This window comes from Hippichthys cyanospilos, chromosome 2, assembly GCF_059441005.1.
Source record: "Hippichthys cyanospilos isolate Australia breed blue-spotted pipefish chromosome 2, RoL_Hcya_1.0, whole genome shotgun sequence".
Taxonomy (NCBI): Eukaryota; Metazoa; Chordata; class Actinopteri; order Syngnathiformes; family Syngnathidae; genus Hippichthys; species Hippichthys cyanospilos.
Genome location: NC_142370.1, coordinates 33,360,822 through 33,387,227, shown reverse-complemented (window position 1 = coordinate 33,387,227; position 26,406 = coordinate 33,360,822). Strand labels below are relative to the sequence as shown.

Below are 26,406 nucleotides of genomic sequence, written 5' to 3'. Positions count from 1 at the left end.
TAAACACACAAAAGAAACAGGTAAATCTTACTTTACTTACTTAACCCCATCTACGAATCCCAATCCCAATATTGATCCATATATAAGGCGCACCTGATTATAAGGCGTACCGTCAGCTTTTTAACAAAATTAAGGCTTTCGGGTGCGCCTTTTAGTGCGGAAAATACGGTAATTTGAATTGTTGAGAAAATATTAAGTTGAACTAAAAAGATTTTATGTTTTAGCCATGCTGCAGAGTCCTTTTACATGGTAAATTGTTTAGCTACTCACTACAGTATGTCAGGTACGCCACGAACACGTTCTAGTTTTTGCTACTCAGTTGTAGACGTCCTCTTTTTCTTGTCACAATCCATTTTGAGTCCTGATCGAGGACTTAGAAGCTGCTTCCAAAAACTCGCTGTTTTGCAAGTCGCGCATGAAGTCCAAAGGCTGTTAAGCGAAATCAACAAAAAATGTGCTGTCGTGCATTTTCTTCATCCGCACCGAGTATTCGGTCAGCTATTGTACGGGTGAAAGTTCAGTTTGACCACCATAAGACTAGGTAGTCCAACAAATGTGACAAAAGCATCTTCTCAAAACGAACGGAAAAGGCAGAAAAAATTGGTGTATATTTATTGTATTGAAAATCCCAAAAGGCACTAAAATGGATGGCAGTGAATGAGTTAACTAAAGGAAATCTTTTTTGGTTTCTTGGTTGTGGCTTCTTGATCAGATTAAAAACCAGCGGAAACACGAGAGCAATGATCAAGTCCAGAGTGAAGGTAAAAGAGGAAGTGGGCAGACTATAAATGACAGACGACTGTAAAAACTGTGGTTGCAAATAAACCACAACCATTACACACACTGGCAGCTATTTGTAGAACTGACGACCTACAAATAGAAAAACATATAGTTGGTTAATTCTTGTGTATAATTTATAAAAGGATATCTGATTACTATATTTGCTTACTGATCAAAAAAAAAATATATAAAAATGGATAAAAAAATATACAAAAAAGTATACATCCATTTATCAAAATCTAATAAATGATCAAATTAATCGATACCCGTTTTTGATCATCGCTTAATCACCTTGAGACCCAGTTTAATAAGAAATCATCCATATTTTCAGAGTTTAGACAAAGAATTTAAACACAGATAACGAAAGTGAAACAGACCTAATCATGAATTCTTTAAAAATCATTAAGTGCATTGTGGTTTCATTTTTTTTCAAAAGCATTACTCGGTCAGTCCTCATGTGTGGGTGTTCTTTTTCTATTTAAGATTTTAGAGTATTTAGCACAGTTCTGCTGTAATGCTCCTAACAGCATTGAGAAAAATCTTATAACTCAGATAAATTGTTCAGGATGTAAATTTATTCAAGTATAGGTTGGCAACTCGGTGCATATTATATGGAACAATTTTAATCTCGGCCTAAATATCAAAGACCATCCTTAGATGAAATGATTGACTTTCTGTTTCTTTTATATTCCCTTGCCCTTGTCATTACTCTAACAGAATGTTAGGAAATTGCTCATAAGTAACCCATGCATATTTGTGCGCACTAGTAGTTTATATATAAAGCCTTCCAGGGGCCGCTGTATTGAGAATAATAAATCAGCAATAAGGAAATAAAAGAGCAGATATTATTCTGCTTTATTGCATTCACATGTGATGTGACTGCTAAATCCTCTATGAAGAGTGTCTAATGGATTCCTTATGGAAGGCAGTTGTGTGGTAACGGCATCAATGTATGTGAGTTTCTGGCGTTGCGGCCGCCGGGATTAGGTCTCCTTTCAAGCGCCGTAAGGGGCTTGGCGAGATCAACCGAAATAGCGGCTCACCTAACCATTTAAGTACGCAAGCTGCCATGCGTGAAGGCTTTCTAGAATCTCCAGCTTTAACTTCTGACAGACTTGCGGCGGCCAACAATGCCAAAGAGCATGCATACAATCCAAAGTAGCTTCAACGGAAGAGCTCCAGTTGGTGGCTCGGTTCCCACCGGGCCAAGAATGCGCTCACCACAAAAAACCTCTTTAGCATGCTCAACAGGATATGCAGCGCTGCCATAAAGCGCTGTTGCTCCGGTGTGACCAGATGTTGGATTTCGTAAACAAAATCACGTTTAATATCTAATCCTGTCTTGTTCAGTTGTCCACAGATTTTTTCGTATTATTTTCTGTGCGTAAAATGGGGTTTTGTCCAAAGAAAACAGGCATAGCTTTCCAGAGCTGTCAAAATTCATCGTATAATGGATTCTCAAATTATTAGACAGCGATTTTCTTATCCAAGTAATGGTTTCAAGCCTTTATTTCACAAAAATTCTCCAAATCCTCCAATAATTACTCTGATTGACGTCGTTCTTCGTGAAAATAGGCTGATTATCTTTTTGTGTTTCCTCAAAATAAGATATTTGCAGACATGCCTTTAGCTTGTGAAAAACAATGACCAAACCAACTGAAAATGTTAGCGCCGTACCACATTGATCCCTCCTGTGATGTTGCTTTAAAATTTGTAAAAATTGTGACCATTTTTGGAATCGAATCCGAGTCATCTGAATTTTAGGATTGGATTTGCAGATTGCATTCTCAATTCTATACTGGCACTGTATTAAGGACGCAAAAATGTATAGAAATTGTCTTTATTTTTTGTTTACAAAAATATCTACACCACCATTTATATTGCTTGTGAAGCAGTGGTTTATTTTGGCAATATCTTCTTTTAGTGACATCTATGCAGTTTAAGTAGCCCTTAAAAAGGAAAAATAGATTATGTCACTCATACATACGCATACAAGTGTGTGTGTGTGTGTGTGTTTTCCTGTAACTGCTTTCAGTGCACGTTGGGTGTTAGCGCGCCCAAATTTTGGGTGGAGTCATCTTGATTGACACACCATCATTATGAAGTCAGTCAGACAGTAAGTAAGTCAATGATGTTTCTTAAGCTCTGCGCTTGTGAACGCTGCTTCTCCTTTTGTGGTCATCTGAGGATATAGCGTACATATCTGGATATTGTGAGGGGCTGCCAAACCTACAAGAGCAAAACAAAAACACTCAAGTGAGATTGAGTCTTTCTCTCTTCTTGTAGTCTTTGTGTTAGTGTGTTGAGGCCCCGCGTAAGGGTTTTCACCGAGCAGTAAAGCCTCCTTCCTGAGCACCAGTGCCCCCGCCCTCCATTCCATTCCTCATTTTCTTTTTCCTGATGCTACTGTAGCACAGTGAGAGAGCGAGACGAGCCCACCGAGGCGATTGGTCCTAACGCAGCAGGCCTCCCGCATGAGAAACAGCCGTCGCTTCCTGAGGCAATTAGCCACCCACAAGGGATTGGCGATGGCTGATCACTCATCTGCATGTGTGTAATTTGCAACGCAGGGTATTTGAAACACATCCTCTGCCTGTCTCCATGTGTTGACTTAATTATTATTTGCTTGGGCCGGGAGTAACGACTGAGTGTTAGATTTTGTTTTGCTGCAGATATAAATGATTCTGAATACATAAATTACCGTAACTCCTCAAATATAGGGGGCACCTTTAATTCCGGGGCCAAATTCAGTTTTTTTCTCGCTTACCATGTATAATATGCACCAACACTTTGGAAACAATGTAAAAATGCCTTAAGCCTTCACGTTTTCCGTAAGTTATGTATTTGTTTTTATATTTGAGATTTCCCACTTTGTGAGAGGTAATGAACGCCTCGCCAATGTAACGTTGAATGCACTTGTTATTTTTCTTTTTCCTCCTGACATAGCTCGGGTTCATTTTAACATAAATACCCAAAGTCTGTGTCTGTGTTTCTAAAGGCCGCAATTAATAAACACGTTAAATGCCATGTTCTCTAACCAGAGCGTGCTGATGCACTTTGATTAAATCAGATGGCGACATCATACATTTTACATGATCCCCTCAGTTTTAGTTATGATCCCGTGTGTGAACAAGGAAGGACTCGGACGGTGGTTCTGTCTGCTTGCTTCTTTTCTTGAAAACGATGCCATAATAACCTCGGCTAACATGAGCTGCTGTAAGCTGCTAACAGCCAACTCACATCTGCCCTCTAGCTCATACCGCTACAGTAATTATTGAAAGGAAGAATACGTCAGATTTATAAAAATGCACATCTTGCCCAATGGCATATTTGAGGGCTGTAGTATAGTTCTACAGTATGCAAAATCATACTGGCCACAATATTATGGTAGCTTTTATTTATTTATTTATTTAGGCTGTTATTTATTTATCACGTCTGACATTGTTTTTCCCCAAAATAAATCAAACCTTTATATCAATGTTTGGGTTTAATTTTTTCCAATAAAATTGTAATCGTCCAGAATGATGAAAGAAAATCAAAGATTTTTTTTGGTTTTTCCGCCCAGCCTTCATGCTTTGCGTCGCCTGGCTGCCTGTCGTGCAACCACGCATCCATTTTAAGGCGACGCTCAATTGCAAGAGACAATTTCAAGAGGGATAAAAATTTAATTTCACTGACTTGGCAGTTTTACATTGTTTCGAATATCTCGACGCCCGTCTTGATTATTTTTGGATTTATCGCCAGCCTTAAGTGCAAAGTGCAAGAGAGGGAATAAAATAAAACGACCAACAGCAATGGAAAGAATTACGGCAAACATAACTTCCTTGTTGCTGAAGACGTATTTCTTGTGTTCAATGTTTCTTGTTTTCAACTAGATCGCAACGGCTCTTGAGATTATTCGGCATGAAAGCCTGAGTTTGAAATCGAAAAAAAGTGCTGCAAATCAAACAGGCAGCTGTTTAAAAAAAAAAAAAAAACACCATTGTGTCTGGCGGTTGATCAAAGCATTCACTTTGCTTACAGGCACAACTGTATCAAAAGTCTGTCGCTTAATCGTCTGAGTACGCATTGGAAAGTTTTTGACCCAACCCCTCTAGCGATATCAACGTTCTTCATTATTTACACGTGATTCAGTTCAGCAAGTTAAAGTAATTGGGTGAAAATAGAATCTTTTGTGTCGTATTGAAAAGATGGCTAATGTTACACGTCCAGATGTCATACATACAAGTCGACTTTCTACTTTGAAACTGTCTTTAGTCACTTGAGTGCCCTTGGCTTTTTTGTTATGTTTCGTGATTGACATTTTCATTCAACAGCTGGCACAGCACACTAGTTGAATTTCATTTGCATGCGCATACTCGAGCGAGAACTTTGCTTTCTTTTATGGCCTTAAACGATAACACATTTTGAAGGCCAGAGCGTTTTACGTTAACACTTAAATGTTATCGCTCTGTTTTACACCCTAATCCACTATGCCTTGTGCATTTACGAAACAGTACACTCTGCTTTTCGTCTGCTTAAAATTAATGGATAACTAACTAGGGCCGTGACTATTGATCATTTTGATCATCTAGTAACCTCTCAGTTATTTTGTTATCAGTGAGTCAGAAAAAAAAAAATCTATTTATTGAAAAAGTTGGAAAAGTGTATCAAATTGCCAAGCATAGAAACGGCACAAATTTAAATTTATTGCGATCTAGTTATGGCAAAAATGTTGAGTTTAGGTTTAATGGCTAACCAATCAGAGCTGTGATTAATTATTTTTTTCATTGAGTAATCTGTCAATTATGATGTCATCAATGCTTATACCCAGCTACTATTTAGCAATAGCACACGCAACTGCAGACTAGATTCGTACGTATTAATATAACATTGTCACGCAAACACACACAATTTGGTGACATTTCCTTGCACAAACGCTGCTTTTTGTTTGTCACGTTTTTATTTTTTTTAATTGCTGCATTGTATTACTATTGTATTGAAGTTCTCATATGCAAAGTTAAAAGTTTGAAATCTGGATTTGAAATTAGCCCTTTGAGTAAATCATAGTAAAGTTCACAGTAAAAAAAAAAAAGGAAAATAAAGAACAGAGAAATTCATATGATTTGTCAGAAAAAAAATTGTTAGCCCCTATTTCTAGTGATTTATTTGAATTATTTGATTATCTTTTTCTTAAGGAACAGGATAGAACATCGTTAGACCGGAATCAAATAGAAAAACAGGAATCCTCCAAATTCAAATGATGCCCAACCCTGGCCCAGCGAAATATTGGCCCAGTGCTGTTTCTGTCTGGTCCACCATCTGAAAAGGCTCACTGTAGAATTCACTAACACTATTGCGACTTCAACCCAACAACCTTACAATTTTATTCGTCACGTGGCCACAACAAAGTCGATGTTTACCTGCATGGTTTATTCATCGTCTGGAAAGGTTTGATCCATCAAAGAACATTACCCCCTGCAGTGAATAAGTTCTATGCAGCAGGAGATAACAACACCACCCACCGCCATATGACAGTGTACGCTCCAGGGGCTCTCCCTCATATGTCTTCAGATGGCCGTTAGCTGCTCAATTAACTAAGATAATGATGGCGGTGATAATGTTGGATAGGCTGCACCTTATGAATCATTTTCAAATTTTCAGTCTCAATATTCACCAGTCATTCTGCTCGATTATGATTTGAATCGATTTTAATTGAACAAAACTAACTTGCTTGAATATGACAATTAATTCAATTTCAACTACTTTTTAACGTGTCTTTCAGGAGTCATGCAATCCTAGGTATTCATTTATTTTCAAGCGTTTGGGTAAAGGAAGGTAAAGATGGCTGTCGCTGAATTAGTAGTTAGTAACTATCATAAACACGTCTCGTCAACCACTCGTCCAGCATTCTCCCACTTTTGAAAAACATTCACGATTCAAATGACCAATTAATCGAGTGAATTTGAGTCATTGCCTAGCCCTAGTGTGCAAAATATCATTTTTACATGGCCTGAGAAACTGTGGCGTCAGTTTCAGTTGTCAGCTCTTGGCAAAGTGGCCATCCACTGAGATGAATAAAAATCTGTGCTAAATTCATATTCCTCAAGCGCAATATCTATCAGAATGCCTTGTTTAGACTCGTGTTGCAGCATAGAACATATTGTTGATCAGAACATTCCACCATCCATTGTTTGTCTATCCACTGACTGCGATATTCCCCTTGATTCAGCAGACAGGCGGTTTTACTGCGCACATGTGTGTGGCTACGCATACTAATGTTTGAATAAATGTATGCATGTTTGTGTTATGTGTGCATTCAGTGAAACGGGGGGGGGGGGGGGGGGGTCTGAGGATTTGTTAGTTTACACAGAGAAGAAAGACATGCAACAAGCAGTAGCCGCAACAAGTGTATACGGTTACATTTGATACTTAATCCTCCTCCTACCATATGGTGGTGGTTGTTGGTGTTCGTATTTTGTGAATACATACCGATTTTGTTAACGGCCTGGGGAAAGCGTCTCGAATTTGGCGCTTATTGAAGCATGTAAAACATCAGGTTTTTCTGTTGTAATTTGGCCAAAACCCGCTAAAGGAGAATATTGATCATAAAGCATAACAAAGACCCAGTAAATGCCGTAATTTCCCAAATTAAGATGTACCTTTTTTCTCCCAAAAATAGGAGTGCATCCTACAAACGGTAACATAAAAATAAGGATTTTTATTTATTTATTTTTTATCCAACATCATTGATATGTCAGCCACATAAGCTGAGTTTTGACACCCTTTGTGCATTTCTATGTCAGCTGTTATTCTTAATTACAGTAATGACCGTGACAAGCTAGCTGGTGGACTTCGGTTGGCTGTTAGCAGCAAGCGCCTGATGCAGCTAACAGTAGCTTGTGGTAACCAAGGTTGTCACGGCATTATTTTTAATAAAAGAAGCAAGCAGACAGAACCATCGTCTGAGTCCATCCTAGTTCACACACAGGACTATCACTAAAACAGACAGGATCATGTAAAAGTTATGTCTCTAGTTGATTCAATTAATAGTTGCAAGGTAAGCAGCCGAGTGCTTCGGATAAACACACAGAAAGATTTTCCGTTTGACTCGTTTAGTTTGGTCTTTTGGCACATACACAGAATCATACACTTAGTAAAACACGGATGCTACGCAACTTTTGTTATTTATAGTAAAATCAACTCGAGCTGCAACGCGAGGAAAAAGAAAAATAACTGCTTGGAGTGCATTTAAAGTTACACAATGTGGAAAACACTCAACACACTTAATACGTAACAAATACGTATATACCTTACAGATATGAACACAAAAAATATGGAGGGTTTTGGAGGATGAGATTTATTCAGTTTTGCTGTAGTTTTTACATTGTTGCTCAAAGCGTTGGTGTGTCTTACAGTATACACAGTTTCATAGAAAATACCAGAATTTGACTCCAAAATTAAGTCTTATACACAGGTGCGTCTTATATTTGAGGAATTATGATATGTATCCTAGAAAATGAAAGTCTCAAGCAGACCCTTGGCCTAAATTGAGCTGAAAATCTGAGGTGACCTGTAGAGCTCTTCGCTGTACTTTTCACCTGAATTCCCCTCACGATCCATACATTTCGACACTGTGACTTCCTAGAGAACATTTCACTCTAAAAAGACTACATAATTGGTCCCATTTTAAACAGAGTAAAATTTACTCTCAATATTTTATTCACTTCGAAGTAGGACAGTGAAATTAATTGAATTGAGTCCATTAATTTTTATATTAGAAGATTTAAAAATCAGCTAAATGGTGAAATCAGTGTTTTTCAAGTGGCAGAATGGTGGACCGGTAATTTACAAGACATGCTTAAAATTGTAACAAACGACTTAACTCATTCAATGCCTGCCATTTTCCGACCCTTCTTTACTCTATTACTTGTAAATCAATAAATAAATACCTAGTTTGAATGCCTAGACGTGTAAAAATACATCTTTGGGATTGCTTTTAACATTTAAACAAATGACTTTGAAAAATTCTGATTATTATTATTACCCAACCTTAATTTGTACCGTAGCGAATCTGAAATATTTGGCTCACATTTGCAAGAAAGTAGACTCAATGCATGCATGTGATGGAATGCTTCGACTGAAACTCAAGTTGACACAGGCATAACACTCTGTACCCATCCCTCATTCCACGTGTTTATGGCTGTACTGGTCACTATCCAGTTCAAGCTGTCGTTGAGAGTCCAATTCTGTTTTCAAATGTGGTTACCCAAGCTACTTGTTCAAAAAAAAAAAAAAAAAAAAAATCTCATGTTTAACAGATGTGAATGTGATGGCTTCAGCAGAGGTTTACAAATTCTAGCTCCATACTTCCCTGCACCTTTTGATCATGTGTTTGGTGAAAGATGATTTTTGTCTTGCTTTTTAATTCTTTGGGCCCTATTTTCGTGCTCAGGGTTTTCATTTTTGCTAATTTGTCAGACCGCATGTTAAGAGTTGGGCATTTGCGCAACTTTTAAACTCAATTTCAAGTGATAGTCAGGATAGTTATTTATTTTATTTTGATTATCTGATTTTAAATGATTGTTGATTCATTTTTTGATTATTCAATTTTTTTTACAGTAAATCAAATATTTCAATCCGTTTTTGTCTTGATTTCTCCCATTAAAATCGTAACTGTCAAGAATGATTGAAGAAAATCGAGATGACGTCTTTGCCTTTTCATGTACGTCTACGTGCCCTGCGATTGGCTGGCAACCACTTCAGGGTGTACTCCGCCTGCTTCCCTTAGACAGCTGGGATAGGCACCAACCTGCCTGTGACCCTCGTGAGGACAAGCGGTTGAGAAAATGGATTGACGGATGTTATCTCGTCATTTGTACCTTTGTATCTTTTTATTTTTCAGTCAGTCCAAGCAAGTTCTCAGAACCGAAAACGGAGCTTGTTTGTGCACATTATGTCGTCGGTCAGGTTGAGTGTTGTTGTGTTCAGGATGTTCTGTATCTGGTAACGAGACAAGCGCAAGCGAGAGAGAGTGAATGATGGAGTAACAGAGCAAGATGAGTCATTTTTTCTGTTCGACGCTGTTGTTTTTCACTGAGCTTGTTATTTTCTTTTATATACGGTTGCCAGGTAATGGGTAGGAAAAAGTGATGTTTTTTGTTTGTTTTTAACATTTGGTGGAATTTTATAATGTTGTTTTTAACATTCTGTCTAATTCTATAATATAATGCTGTGGTTAACCCCTGGGTGGCCGGGGATTTTTCACAAGCCGGGCCTGAGGTCATAGCATCGTCAAATATGAATAGATATTTACTTTCGATCCCTCAAAAGGTTCAGCGGCATCAGCCCTATCCATACATATATAATTCTTATAGGGGTGAGGAACCTACGCCCCCTTTATGTACAAAAATTGTAAACATGTGCTAATAGCAAAAGTAACTATGCTGTATATATTTATGAAATTTAAAATGAAATATTTATGATGTCATAATGAGAGTGCTAAGCTAATTATCGTTGTTATTGAAAAACTTGCAAATGTCACAAGCTGTTTAGCGCCATCCAGTGGTTTTGAGGTGTCAATATAAACATTTCTATTGCGCCTCGTACGCCAGTTACCGTTGAAAATATTAATGCCAAAATCGTGGAAAATGCATGCTAAAACATATGGTTTTCAATCTGTCAAATTGGCAATATTTCCGATTTTGAATGGCAGTAAATAAGTCCGACATGGGCTAAATTTGACACCGCTCGACCTCACGTTTTCAATCATTTAGAAATTGGTCATGTTTTGACAATCTATGCAATAATTTAGAGAGCGGACGTCACTTGGCTGTTAGCAGCAAGGGCCTGTTGCAGCTAAGGGCAGCTCATGTTTGCTGAGGTTGTTACAGCATTTTTGTCAATCAAAGAAGCGAGCAGACTGAACCAACGTCCAAGTCGATCCTTGTTCGCACGCAGTAACATTACTCAGACGAATAGGATCATTTAAAAGTAATGCCTCCGGCTGATTAAATTAAAAGTGGCAAGTTATAGAGCTGAGTCCTCTGGTTAGAGAACACGGAAAAGTATTGCATTTGACTCCTTTATTAATTGCCTTTTTTTGGCATATACACACAATCATAAACTTGGTGGAGCACAGATGATGGACAACTTTGGGTATTTATGGCAAAATAAAATCGCAATTAACTTAAATTAAGTTAATTTAAGTTAATTAATTAAGTTAATTAAGTTAAGTTAAATTAACTCGCAACAAATATATAACCAATAGAGATGAACACAATAAAATTGAAAGAATTTAGGAAGATGAGATTTCCTTTGTTTTGCTATAGTTTTTCCAAAATTGCCAAAGTGTCGGTGTGTCTTAACCACGGTAACATAGACAACACCAGAATTTGACCCCAAAATTAAGGTTGCATCTTACATACAGTTGTGTCTTATTTTTAAGAATTTGCAGTAATAAAATTAATTCCATTTATTGCCCAGCCCTCGTTCTAAGTAGTATTAATTTTCATTACCAAGCACACAAAGCATGTATTTTGCAGTTTGTATTTCATAATTCATAATTTTTTTGTCCAAAATGCAAAATGTGGACTGAAATAGTAAACATGAAGCTCCTCTCCGAATGGTGAAATGTTTTAAAATTTTCTCCCGTTCGTTGCTTTGTATAACAAGGGCGATTTGAACACTTGTGCAGTGTAGTGTGTAAACGGTTATGGGCTAAAGTCCAACAAAAACATCTTTTCATTCGTCAAGGCTTAGCATGATCTGCAGCTGTTTGCTTGAGTAAAGCTTTATTATGAATGGCAAGCTTCTTCCACTTACTTACTGCCAAAAGGAAGACTGCTGTAGCATTTTAATACAGAGATGGTAGAAGAATGTTGCACCACTAACATGTTTGCCATCCACTGCCTTTATGCAAATGCGCCCTAAATGATTTACATCTTTTTGGGGGGTGGGCCCAACCATTAGGGATTGTTTTAGGTCAATGGCATTTTTTTTTTGTTTGTTTGTTTTTTGAGGGGAAAAGAAATAGTGATTCATTAAAAAAAAACATTCTATTGAATAAACAATCCTTTTTTTTTTCCATTCATTGCATCTCTATAGGTACCCATTCCTCGCGAATACTAGGGGTCAACAGTACAGGTTGGGTAAAATAAAACAAAAAATAACTTTCCTGAAACATTTTTAGAATCGATTATATTTATTTTAGAATCTATCTGTTAATCAGATAAAAACGTTTTGCATCAAAGTGTATTGCACAGTCATTTCATCTCCCAATTACTGTTTAATAAAAAAAAAATACTCTTTATTTCTTATTGTTAAATAGGGAAAAACCATCATCGAAACCATAATTGAGCAATACCGTACAAGAGGGATTGATTGATGTTGTTGTCACCTAACTTTAAAACTGATTCAGTTACTGGTTTAGTTATCATTTTCCAAAGTAATAGCAGATATTTGCCAATGTCTTATTTTGATTCGCAAACGATAATCAGTCTGCTAACATGAAAGTCCCCGTAAGTCAACTAATAAATACTGCTGAGAGGATAAAATCAGAAGATTTAAACAATTTTAGGTTAAACAACAGCTCTAAACGACTACACGATGATTGAAATAATAAAATCAGCGCCGCTTATGTCCAGGTACTGTAAATAGTTTGAGAACATAACGGTAAAAACTTAAAATAATCGGCAAATTGTTTGACACATTATATTTGCCTGTTGTTTGAAGGGCCATAATTCTCCAATAATGTATCCCAAACTAATTGAAAAGCTGGGTTAATGTCAAGTAAGGCGTTGTGATGAACAAAACGCACATATATATATATATATATATATATATATATATATATATATATATATATATATATCTCCTCAAAGTGATTCATTGCTGTCTTAGAACAACAAATCACTCTTCCTGTAATTGCTACTTCAGTAACGTGTTACTCCCAGTACTATTCTTTCGCTGGTCTGCTTCCCTCCAGTTCCAAAGCAAAAGTAAGGCTTTGGAACTCTTTAATCTTTCATGGTAAAGAGTTCATGTTTGCTTTTCACCATTGTCTAGTATACAATTTGAGGTTTTGGATAACATCGCCATAAGGGTTTCAGCATAAGGGTCCAGGCTTGTGTTTTTGGGTGGGTGGGTGACGCAAACGTGTAGAGTTACACTTGCAGTTTACGTTCAAGTTTTTCTCCCCCGATGTATTGGATTTTCACATTATTCTCGATTACCCGGTCAATAAAAGTGCTTGCACAGTTTTAAAGTTTGAGAACCAAAAATCCGTTGAAGAAAATGAGTCCTAAAATCTTTCATATGGCATTTCCTGTGCCGTGTCGTTCTTTAAATATAGCAACCTATATGTTTGTAGCAACCTTGGACAATTTACATTGGGAAAGTTTTTAAAATCTATTTGAATTCATGCTTGTGAAGCAAGTACAAACAGCCACATGATTCTTCAAGTTTTTATAGCCCTGGTGGGAAGTGTTGTTTTCTTGTTGGGCTGAGTGGAACCTTTTATTTCCTCAGGTTCAGCTGACATTGCATCCTTTGTTGGCCATGCGCTGGTTGAGTGTCGTGTGCATCGCGCTGTGTCCCACACCCTCGCTGAAAATTCATAAAAAACATGTCACTTGTTTTTCTTGTTCATTCCGCTTTGACGCTGTGAGACCTGACCACCCACCCACCGTGGGTCGACAATTACTGAATTTCTTTATCAAGACTCAAACTAGTACGATTTCTTTTAGGCCTGGGCAGTACTATAAATCATATTAATTATAGTACATTTGAAGTCCACTTACGTCCCAATTTTTAGCAGTAAAAACTGTTCATATTTTGGCTATAATGAACACTTTTAGTACCAGCCATTTTTAGACACGTCTTCAGCCGAAACTTGAAAATATTTTAGAAAAATATATAAGCATTGAGGATTGAATGTGTTGACTCTCACAAATGGAAAATTACGTCTTTGGTATTGAATGAGGTAATTTGATGATTACATTATATGTCTCGTACAATTAACACTCGCAAAAACACTTTTTTTCACTTGACGTCGACTGAAAATGTCATCACCTCTGCTGAAGTCTCAGGTAACAGCCAATCAATCATGGTTTAGCTTCTGAACATCACATGACTAACATTTGAGCCCTGATTGGTCATTAGCCAAGCCTTGAGCACTGGTGATGTCATTTTCAGTCAACATGTAGAAACATGTCTTTTTAAAGGTATTAATTTTACATTCAAATAATGTATATACTGTATCAAATTAATTATAGACAAAATATTAACTTTTTTAAATAAATTAAAACCATAATGATTGAAGATAAGGGAGATTTTCATTTTTGGCCGTATCGCTTGATGCTAGTTTTTATGCATATCAAATTATGTTTATTTGTGTAGAATCAGCAACATTTTGTATGTATTTATTCATCTATTTACTACCAGAGTTGTTGCATTATGTTGTGTTCCCTGAGCCCTTCTCATCAGTTCTGGCTTTGAGCTGGACATGTGTAGTTTTCTTCTCGGCCTGCTAACCCTGTTTTTCAGGTTAATAAGTCACCCTCGTGCTTTACCTTGTTGACCTTTCGGCCCCATTCCATGTCAACACAAATGGAGCCACTGAGCAGTTTTGCTCTTTCGAGAGCAAATTTTACAAGCTTGAGTGAGAGGGATGGCTAGACATTTTTTTGATGTGAGATAGATTAGTGGCTATTGCTTTTGATATGGAGTGGCTATCATTAATTTTTTGTCGCTTTTTTACATTCAAAACATTCATATGTATACATACTTGTTTTATGTAAAGTCATTACATTAATGCATGGCTCAAGTACCAATCACGGCTGACCTGTTTTCTCGGTTTAGTCGTGAGTTTTGCAAGATGAGCTCGCAATTTGTTCTATATCTTTCAGTGCCAAGTGATATTTGAAAAGTAAACCTCTATAGCGACAATATAATTAGCTTTTTCGCTAACCTTTCAAGGCTAACAGAATATTGAGTGCTATGTCTATGTAAAAATGAGTGCTGTCGTTGAAAGATTGACTTCCATTCTTCAGTTACGCGTGATTGTAGGTAACAGCTGTGTTGTAAGTGTGGAAACACTGCCATCCAGTGGTCACAGTTATCACTACAGTACTTATTTGGCTTATATTAGGCAAGCATTCGTCAAGTGTGTCAACTCCTATCCATAAAAAACGTATTTCACAAGAATTTCATGATTTATCATTGTTATTCCTACCGGGAGCTACTCTACTTCATTTTATCGTAGTTAAACTAATAAATCACTTCTACCATTGCATTGACATTTCTCAAGGAATTTGTAGTATTTTTATGTTTTTTTTTTTTTTCTCAAAAATGACAATCGTTTTAGGAGTCTGATAATATAGAACTTCACTGGAGGTAAAGGATCAGGATCAGGGATGAGCATTAGACTACATTTCTGGTATATTGTCATTTCATTCGGATCTCCCATTTTTCAATGGACGTGTTCTGAGGAACAGAGTTCAGGGGCAGTCTCAACGGTTGTAGCCCTTGGCTGACTCCGTATGGGTCTTGATGTCATTTTGCACAGCAAACTGGGAATGATTCAACATCGCCTTGACTAGTTGCAGCCAAACGCTGCACTCTTTTGCCTGTGTTGCTTGATCACACGATTAATCGACACCACTTTCATTCAAATGAATCAATTCCGATTATATCTATTGTGGATTGAAATGCAATCATTTCATGCGCTGGTATGCTTTCATTGGTGATAAAGTACTAAGAGCTTTTGTTTTAAGAGCCCACCTCTGCTGCTTTCTCGCCATTTACGTTATTTTGCTTATTCCCAAGGTCTTTCTCCAGCTCCCCGTCTCCCTTGTCGATTCCTCCTCTTTTTTTCTGTTCTATCTTAACATTCGTTCCTTCTCACTTAAGTATCACAACTCCCTCCCCTGTTGCCTGTTCGTTTTCATTCTCTACTTGGAAAACAAGGTCCGAAGTTCAAAACTTGTGTTTTGGATTGTCAGGAGAGGGAGGGCAACGGAGGGCCGGCCTTGGACACAACACACACAAATGGATGGAATTTTAATTTAATTAAGATGTAACCCTCCGGCAGTCAAAAGATAAATATAGTTCAATAGTATGCACCGTTTTCCAGATAATTGCAGCAATTACAGTCACATTCTTTTATATAGAGTGCATTGAAAAAAATAACAAAAAAAACAACGTAAAATTGATCATTCCAAACAAAACTACGAAATTACACTTGAAAAAAATGATAGCATATCAAAGAAGCTATAGCAAACAAGGAATAATTCTCTTGCAAAAGGTTCTGTCATAATGTTTTTCAAAATAATATATTTTTCCAGAAAATCACTATTACGATCATCAAAAGTATTGTTTTAAATACAAAAGAAAAAAATTATATAGTAATGACGACAGCAAAAATTTGAATATGCATCCTTTATAATATTGCATATAAATTTAAATTCTCAAGAATATTCATATAACAAATTGAATCGGGTTATGTTTAGAAAAAATGACTTAGACAATTATTACAACGGCAAATTTAATACAACACATTTGCACATTTGGTACTTCTTTCAATCAATAGCAGAGAAAAAATGTGTTCTGCGAGGCTGTTTGGGAATGTTCTATTCCATTTTTTTAAGCAATTTGTCCCCTGATCTGCAGTTGCTTAAAAGTGAAAGGATGATCACAGGAAATTAGGGGTGAAACGAGTTCCCAGTTCGAGTACCTCTTTTAATGAATGTTATTCTTCCTATGTCCTTTGTGTACTACACTGACCATGAAGAAAAAGAAAAGCAAATGATTGTCAGTTGATCAAAAATGCTACTGTTTTCTTTCAAACGTGTTTCAGATTTTTGTGTGGAACCCATGTGATTGCGATCAATGTATGTTTGTGGTTTTAATAATCTGCTTTTGTTCTCTTTACTTTTTCAATGTCCTTCAGTTATTCAGTTTATTAATGATTTTCGGTGTCGTGCTTTCGGTTATGTGAAACATTGAATTATCTTGTGTATGAAATCTGCTGCAAAAATAATGCTGTCTTACCTAAATGGCTGACATACAAATCCAAATAGAACATAAAAACACAAGTAGGAGTTTGGTAATACGCCGTTTCACAAATGGCGACGTCCTAGAAACCCGAAGACAGTTTACGGGCTTACATTAATGGCGTCATTGACAAAAGTGAGCGATTCTGAGAGTATTGGTTTAGCTGGACTTGAGTTTTTAGTGGCGAGCTGTGTGTGAGGCACTCTATAAGGTAGCTTGCTGCTTAAAGTAGGCCATGTTCCTCGTTGTGCTGCCTATAAGGCTTAGCCTTCTATATACCACAGATTCCATTTCCAGACTTGCATTAACAACTGGCAGTTTCAGTATTGTTTTGTCTGATGTATTGTTCTTTGTTGTTTGTGTGTTTTTAATCTGGATTGCCGAGTTTCTGCTGGCAAAGAAAATTTACCGTGAGGTATAAAGAAAGAAACCTTTGACCTTTGACCCTCATTCTTAGCGCCACATAACCAATTCATTGAAGAGACTCGACAGAAGGGTTATTTTATGGCCAATTATTTACCGATTTGAAATGGTTGTTTTAATGTGCTGGTCTCAGGAGCCTGACAATACTAGTTAAGCACAAACTAAAAGATGTGTCTAACTTGTATATTTTTAATTACGGTAAACATACGGTAATCAAAGTTGATTAAATTAAGTCCCAACCGGATTAAAATTCATTTTTTACGTCTATAGCTGTCACTGTTAGTAAATGGGTAAATGCATTAATTTGTTTGATTTTTAAAATTATATATATATATATAATATAAAAACGATGCGTTTATTGTCATTGTACAGCAGCTTGACAGCAATACTGGGAGCTCTGCTTTGATTGGTGCATTTTAAATAAATATGAACAATAAATAGATAAGTCGTACTGAATAAAAATCAGTGTGTTCTGGTTGTATTTCATAGCATTAAAAGCTCTGGGGAAAAAGCCATTTTTAAGTCTGTTTGTCCGGCTTTTGTGAGCCCTGTAGCACGGACCAGAGGGCAAAGGTTTTAGTTGTGTCTTTGACAAAGTTCTTTGTTCTGCTCAGGTAATGAGACCTAGCTATGGATACAGACCATACAATGGGCCATGTTGGTCACCCTCTGCCTCACTTTTCTATTGGCTGCAATGCACTCTCAGGAAGCTTTCTTCACCGCCGCCGTGGCGTTGATGGTCCAGGAGAGGCTGTCATCATATCATAGCGTCATACTGTAGTTCAATACCAGATTATATGTTCAAGAAGAGTAGGCACGAGCACAAAACCATCTCGTGTCTTCTATCTGTTGTTCCCTATAAATGATCAAAAACCATGGTCCTTTGGATATACAAATGACTTTTTAATTTTTATTTGATTTTTTTAAGACACCTTGGCTCCTAAGGCATGAAATCCCCAACCTTATTTTAAACAGCTTCTGGATGCGGTCAATTTTGTTTATTGTATACTTTGTACATTGTGTGCCATTTTAAAATCATCAAGAAAATTAAAGCTCTATTCTGTTTAAAAGTGGCGGTTTGCTTTACATTAGCCTTGTAAAAATTTAATGTTTTTCTTAAGTCCACATACTAGTTGAGACTAAATATGCAGCAGCAAAGATATGCTATCTGATTTTCCTCAATTGCATCAAAACACGGTTAATCAAGAACCGTGTCAGTATAATGCGAGGATAATTAAAGATCGATGAACAAGACTGAATTTTTGCTTCTTGTTTTTTTGAGTTTACCTGCAAAATCTGTTTATCGCAGAAAATGCAGATTGTACAGTAGAGCCTGCTGGGACTTAGTAATTGTGTTTACTTTGTATTGCACTTAAAAGGATTTATTATCGTTTGAATTCTGATGCCTGCGCGCTGTAAAATCCCTAAAAATAGCAGACAATATTGAGCTCAGGCATCCCCGGGTGACATTTGAAATCTGTCTACCTACCGATCCCTCTCAATCATATAGCTCGCCAAGCAACTTCCACCGCACCCGATTCAATAGTCTTTTCACCGATCAATTTGATACACTTTCACTTCAAAGTCCATAGAGAAGAACGTTAACAACCCAGACAAATGTGGATGAATAAAAAAAATGATAGAAAGTATTAACTTTTTACAAAATAATTGCGCTATCCCTTTAAGCAAATTATGTGCAAACTATCAGTTAGGTTTACGATCAAATAGATTTCGAATCATTATTCACAATTTTTTTCTGAATAGTTTCCACTGAAATAAACAAGGGGAATTTATATTTTCCATTAAAACCAGTTGTAATAGTCCAAAATTAGCGAAGAAAATTGCAATATTTTTGCCCCACCGCTCAGAATATCGTCAAATTATCATATATTGAGATTTTATTTTTTAAAGGCCTGCATTGCCCGCCTCTACTGCTCACCAGTCACTCCGATGTCTTTATCGTGGTCGCCTTGGATCAGCGGAGGCTCTGATGCATGTCAGCTGCATCCCGCAGCCACGTGACTTGACTGCTGTGCACGCAAGTTCATAGCGTGAATCCCCCTCCTCTTTGCCCTCATTTGCTCGTCTTCTCCTCAAATGACTCCTCCCTCTCTCACCGGCACAAATTATTTATGATGTTTTCAACTGTGCGCCAAGATTGGTTGATATAACCACAACAGTACCAATGTCTTTTGCGGATCCTACGATTTGGCTTATCTTCTTTTCAAATCTTAAACTTGAGTCTTTATTTTATATTTATTCATGGAGAGTTTGAATTTAAACCCAAATCAAGGATTTCTGGCAAACTGGTTTCTGAGTACTTCGCCTCTACTTGAAGGCTCAGCTTTGTAAATAAGGTTTTACCCTCCAGGTTTTAGTTAGCGTACCAAGGTTTTATATTCATTTCCTTCGACAATCCTCCGAATGCAGCTCTCAGTTTGTAATTCCACTTTGCTGAAGTCTTTTTGGAGGAGCAATTAACAGAAATTGTGATTTTCACTTTGGCTTCTCTATTTTAAAGACACAGTAACAAAAAAAAGGGTGTTTAACGTCTTTGCCGTCATCAGCAGTGAATGAGTTAACCCCCTGTTGTCAATGGTCATATGATCAAACTTTGCCATCTAATAAATTCCATTTGCAAGCATTTAGTAATTAACACATTGTGCCATTTTGTAAGTATTTTTTTTATTGCTTTTTTAGGTGTGTCTAGATCAGTGGCTCAAATTGGGTCAAAAGTATCCTCAGCGAAGGCAGAATATTGAGAAACTTAACATACACAATAAGTTATGACCTGATTTCCTTTTTTTTAAACCCAAGCCTAAATCCGAGTCACATGAGTTTGAGGACTCGCCAATGCTAAGATCCAATCCAATACCTCGACGCTGTATTGAGGAGGAAAAAAATTGCATCCAAAATGTTGATTTATTTTTTTTTTCCCTCAAATAAAACTGTCCGCACATTGAGACTTTCTATATGGCTATTCGAGCGGTGTTTTAAAGCAAGCATAACATTTGAATCCAGTTTTTTTTTTTTTTTTTTTTAAGGAGAGCACATCCATTTTTCAGGTGGTGTTTCAAATGGCTGCGGTCGTGTTGATGCAGCTCTATCCGTTCCGACCCACGGAATGATCATTTTGCACGCATTTGCAAGTCACTGTTGTACCGTGTCCTCTTTTCCTTGGCTAGAACTGCTGCCAGGACAACAGCAATGGGCAAGAATGTTCTGCCGAATGGCCAATGGAGTAAAACAGCACTTTGTAGCGTTTTTCATACGTAATTGGCATTTTAACATGGCTAGCTCCAAAACGTTATTTTTACATGACCCTCCCCGAATGTCTTTGGGTTTTATAGTCAGTCATTATGCTCACGTTCTTGGAAAAGCATCATTTTCTTGTTTACACCTGTCTCTGCTGACTCATTCAGGCAATAGCAGGTTTTGTATTGTGAGACTGTCAGGCCACATGTTAAATATGCTAATAGCCCAACACCTGTGTTTTTATAAGAGGGGACAACATAAGAGCATCTGACCAGCTACATCCATAGTTTTTTCTGCAGCAAACTGCTGTTAGGAACCCAGCTGATTTGTAATCTCACTTAGGTCGGTAACATTCGTTGTCCGCGGTAATATTCCAGGTTTTGTATATTTATTGACCGCTCATGAACAAAAGCTCCGTTTTTGTTTTTTTTTTTTCTCTTTTTGTTTTCCACAGTGATGGAGCCCATGACGGTTACAACGTCGGTGGCGGGATCAGATGAGTTTGATCGCAACGCCCCGCGAATCTGCGGGGTTTGTGGCGACAAGGCCACCGGCTTCCACTTCAACGCCATGACCTGTGAGGGTTGCAAGGGCTTCTTCAGGTCAGTACATATTTGAATCTATAATTAGAGGATGCTGTTTATGTCCTTCAGTCATTAATTTAGTTGATCATTTTTTGATTGCTTTTATTAAGTTTCATGTTTATCCTATTAAAGTGTATGCCCTCTAAGCTACATTATTTATCCAAATCATTAATAGTTTTTTTTTTCCCTTCCTTGCTCGTTCAGATATTCCCTCTTTTTCATCAATAGGTTTTACTAGGGATGGGTATTATGGCCCTAAAATAAAATCTTGATTTTTGTATTTCTTTATGGACAATTAAGGTTTTATTTGATTTTAATAAAAGAACTAAAGGCAACAGATATTTGTATAATTGTTTAATTTATATTAAAAAAATCAATTGGAAAATATTCAGACAAAAATAATGAATATTGATTAAAAATCAGTTTTCATGTGCACTTAACATTCATAGCTTGTGCTTAACTTGCTTAAGGGTGTAGTCCATTCTTTTTGGCAGCATAAATTCAATTTTTTTAGCAGTATAAGTTAACATGTTGTCTATCGTTCATTTGATAACAAAAAAAAACCTTTTAATTTGCGCTTGACTGAAAATTACATCACCATAAGGACCAATCATGGCTCACCTATTGGTCACTCAATGTTCTTAAGCTGAACTGATTGTTTTATCATTACCTGAGACTTCAACACATGGGATGTCATTTTCAATCAACAGCAAGAGAAAAAAAATCCAGATTTATTTTACGCGAAAATAAGTCTGTAGTCAAATTGAGTCATTCACCAAAGACTCAATTTTATATTTTTATGAGTCCAGACATTAAATCCCAATTAATGACTTTTTTTTCCCATATTTTCAAGTGTTGGATTAATTGAGTGTCTAAAAATGGCTGTGATTAAATCCGAATTATAAACACAATTATCACTTTTTACTGAAAAAATAGGCTAAATAAGTAAATGTGTCTGGTAAACGACCCATCCAATTTGAGCTCATTTTCAATTCTTAAAATGCATACCGGTAATTAATCGAATTAATTCGATTTATTTGCCAGCCTTTCCATTATTCTGGACATGAATTGTTTCACTAATTCATCATGACTCCATTAAGTTTAATTTCTGCTGTACCATACAACCACAACAGGTAATGAATGACTATTCATGAGTGTAACCAATCTCATGTTGCATCGGGCTAGGCGCAGTATGAAGCGTAAAGCCGCTTTCACGTGCCCTTTCAACGGAAGCTGCACCATCACCAAAGACAACCGACGTCACTGCCAGGCCTGTCGTCTGAAGCGCTGCATTGACATCGGCATGATGAAAGAATGTGAGCGCACCTCTCTCATGTTATCGCGGAAGTTTTGTAGGTGGAACGCGTACTTTTTTTTCAAGAACCTTAAAGGAATGAATCCACGTTAAGTACTTCACATAATCTCTGGATCGCGTCTGACATGCGCTGGGAGCAAAAGGATGCACCCCATTTTTCAACCAAAGCAGGGCACTTTGAGTTTTGGACTTGCTGCGTCGAGTAACATTAGTCTGACACATTTTCAAATCTGTGTTCAGTGCTAAAAATAAAAAGGGGACTGAGGTACTCAAAGAGATTCTGGATAAAAGGCCTTTATTTGAATATGGCCAGTTGATTTGAAAAAAAACTGCATATGCGTTTCGGTCTTGTCTCAGAGCTTGCTCGATTGGACTCTCAGAATTTTTATACGAGCTGGTCACTTGCTGCATGTGGGCTGTACGCATGCTGATAGCTGGTACGGATCATTCAGTTAGCTGGATTTAAAAGTAACTAGGTTAAAAAATTGGTTTCGAGACAATAGAATGGAACCATAGAGAAACAATGTGGCTAAAATCCGTCGTCAAAATCTTGAATTGATGATGTATTGTTATGTTTTTATTCTGTAGTCCACTCAAAACTGTGAATTTCATCGATAATTGTCATGTAGGTTCGGGTTGGATTTTCTGTTTTGGGGGATTTTGGTATTTTCAAGTTGAGGGTTTCTTTTTAGTTCTTGTGTCTTGTTCCCATTTGGTTTCTCCCGTGTCGGTCCCCTTTAGCGTGATTTGTTTCCACCTGTCTGTGTACCTGCCCTCTTCGTGTCATCCAATCAATTTCCGAGCCTTTTCTTCCTCCCCGGTTGTTTCCATTTCCTTGTTGAGTCTCTAGTCTATTTAAGTCAGAGTTTGCATTCAGTTAGTGGCGGGTCATTGTCTATGTCACACGTCGTCTTTTTGCTCTTTGTCCAAGTCAATGCCCAAGTTACTGACATCGCTAAGTTAAGTCTTTTCGTCTCTGTTTCAGTTCCGTTTCCCCTTGGAGCCCGCCCCTATTTGCTGCGTTTCTTACCATCACGCCAAATCACGGCAGAAAATAGATTGAAAACTAAGCCGACAGCGCTTCACTCTCTTCGACGTCGCTTCTTGGTTTTTCATCTTTTTCGCGCTCCCCTGTGAAATTAGTGGTCATGTAATGTAAAAAAAAAAAGCGGTCCCCTCCTATCGGCCCACCCCCAAATAAATATTTACAATACATTTATTTACAACGTCTTCTTACAGAAGAGACCTTAAAGGGACAAAGTCCAGTTCACCATTGAGACCTGAAAACTGGCAACGGAAAGTATGTTTTCAGTGCTGTGGATTTCTTTGTTAAACTCTAGTATGAGAGAGTGGCAAAATTACCGGTAGCTAAGTCTGTAGCATCTATTCGTAGAGGTTACTAATTGCTATAGTTTCTTAGTTCATTGTGGCCCTCCCCTGAAGCTCTCCCGTCGAGGACAGCAGATCACCACATCCAATTAGTCATTTTACAAACGGCAAATGTTTCTTTTGCCAAGTGCTTTGGGCCGCTCGAGTTGTTGGTTTGGTTTTTGTAAAGCAAGGCGTTCAACAATGCAGTCGTGGGCTCAATCTTGGCCGGAGACCAACTGGCTCAAACGTGTCCCTAGAATAGCCAAACGCCCACCAAACCGCCTATTCACCAGCGCCACAAGGAGTGGTTTTAGTGTGTGCTGCTGGCATGGCATGAAGCCGCATGGGTGAATTTGGATGGGCAGTCAAAGCCTAATTAATGAGGACAGGTTCAAAGAGATGAAAACCAAATCATCTCGGCGACCACATTCTTTCAGAAGCCTTTTTAAGGCCGCGCAGCCAAACTGTTGGTGTTGTTTTTGACATCCACATCATGCGGTTATGTAACGCTGCTCCTGCCGTTTAGAGTCTAGAGTGCAATCATTCAAAAGCCACTTCAAACATAGTTGTTTACAGACTCAAGGAACACAACCTAAACCCCAAATTATTGTTGCCCACGCCATCTCTATTAACAATTTTGAAGAATACGGATCAACAACATAGCGCCTTTTTTTTTTTTTGGTTAAGTCTTGCCGTTGACTGTTTCGGCTCTCAGCTTGAAACTCCTTCCTTGCCACTTACCAGTGTGAGATGAAAAGCCTTTTCCTGCGAAGCGAAAAAATTGTAACCCAAATCATCAAATAAATCCAAGAAAGAATTGTTTTTCTGGTTATAGTAGCAAGTAGGCTAATGTGTCTTTAGCTGGCAGACAGGCCACCTGATACGGACATAAGCCGTGCCCTCGTGGCTCTGGGCCTTCCTCTTTTTGGCTGCGGCGGTCCTTCTGGCAGGCTTTCTGTCTACGCAGTTGAGTGCTTCGCGGGCAATCTGTCATCGTGGCAGAGAGTCAAAGGGATAATATGGGCCGAGGCATTCATGGGTCAGCGCCTTACTCCCTAAAGCGACTGCTCCAGCCATCGAGCCAGGTCCCCGTTGTCTATTTTTACTCGTTACGTATGGTAATTGTCTGTTACTTGGTTACCTCAAGTTACTTTACCTCAAGCTAATGATGTTTACCTGGAGTATGCAAAGGCTATTTGGTTCATGGATACTGTATGTGTCCAAAGGAAACCGACAGTAATTTACTGAGATCAATGCCAAGGTAAAAGAATCTAATCTAATTATGATTCAATTAAATATTACGCTTTTTTTAAATCAAATTTTTAATATATTGCTTTGTTGATTTAACAGTTTCTTGATTCGTTTTATAAAATTGCTTATTCTTTTTCAAAAACCTTCATTTTTTGCACCTTGTTCCCATATGAATTGCTTCAAAATTGGAGCATCTATATAGCATATCAAAGTTAAGTATTATAAAATTTGTAATTGTAAAAAATACATTTACACATTTACACGCGCACTATCGATTTTTGGGGAAAAATTAAGGCTTTTAGATGCGTCTTTTAGTGTGGAAAATACGGTATTATAGCTCACAAAGGCAAATGGCTGACTGAAAATCAAGACCTTTACACATTTTTCCCTACCTTGCAGTCATCCTCACCGATGAGGAGGTCCAGAGGAAGAAGGAAATGATACTAAAAAGGAAGGAGGAGGAGGCGGCGAAAGAGGCTTCAAGGCCTCGGCTCAACGAAGAGCAGGCCCAGATCATCTCTTCTTTGGTTGAGGCTCACCACAAGACTTATGACGCCTCCTATTCAGATTTTTCACGCTTTAGGGTAAGGCCGCTGCAGCTTACAAGTCCTACATTTAGAGAAGAGTGAAGAAGAATGGGGTGTGTTTCTCAATAAAGTGTGAAAAGGGTGCACATGATGTCCTTCTTAGCTAGTCACTTTGATAGATTGCTCACGATTAGGTCAAGGAATGTTGTGGCCAACAGAAAAAGCATCTGGCCTTCAAAGTAAGCATGAGTCACAGGCCCATGAATCACACTGAGAATAAAATTTGTTGATTGCTCTATTCTCGCATAGTCTTCGGCAATTTTCTTCCCAAGGTTTCGCTTTCTTTTGCCGTTTTTAAACATTTTTCCTCCTGAAAAATACTGATCGCTAGTTCTGGGTGATATGGCCGAAAAATAAAATCTTCTCCAGCCGTTCTGGATAAATAGAATAGAATAGAATCCCTTTATTATCATTGCACAGTAGGTATACAACACAATTTGGAATGTTGCTCTGATTGGTGCATCTTACATAAATTTGAACAATACAGAAATTAGAAGAGAACATTATTTTAATCATTTTAATTGTAGAAATAAACCCGACAAACATTTAATTAAAGCCTTGATTTATTAAAAAAAATACTTTGGATAATACAGACAATTATGTAGACTGATTCTTAATTTTAATCCGTTTTAATGCAAATTTTCATAGCTTGTTCATAACTTGCTTAAATGTCACAAAAAACTCAATCCCCCCAAATTATTTTTACGCATCTTTCATGAGTTTATGCCATGGATGTGAAACTCAAGGCCCGGGGGCCAGATCCGGCCCGCCACATCATTTTATGTGGCCTGTGAAATGCTAATTATGA

The 26,406-nt window shown here is 37.6% G+C and overlaps 1 protein-coding gene across 2 annotated transcripts in view; it reads left to right on the top strand.

The window, feature by feature from the left end:
• LOC148428317 (vitamin D3 receptor A) overlaps positions 1-26,406 on the top strand; it is a 49,541-nt gene that overhangs the window by 5,723 nt on the left and 17,412 nt on the right. For both annotated transcript variants that reach the window (XM_088407468.1, XM_088407469.1), the window contains exons 3-5: positions 20,945-21,092; positions 22,260-22,390; positions 25,411-25,595. In XM_088407468.1, the coding sequence (XP_088263594.1) occupies positions 20,947-21,092; positions 22,260-22,390; positions 25,411-25,595 (462 nt within the window). In that variant the 5' untranslated portion in view covers positions 20,945-20,946. The remainder of the gene's footprint in view (positions 1-20,944; positions 21,093-22,259; positions 22,391-25,410; positions 25,596-26,406) is intronic.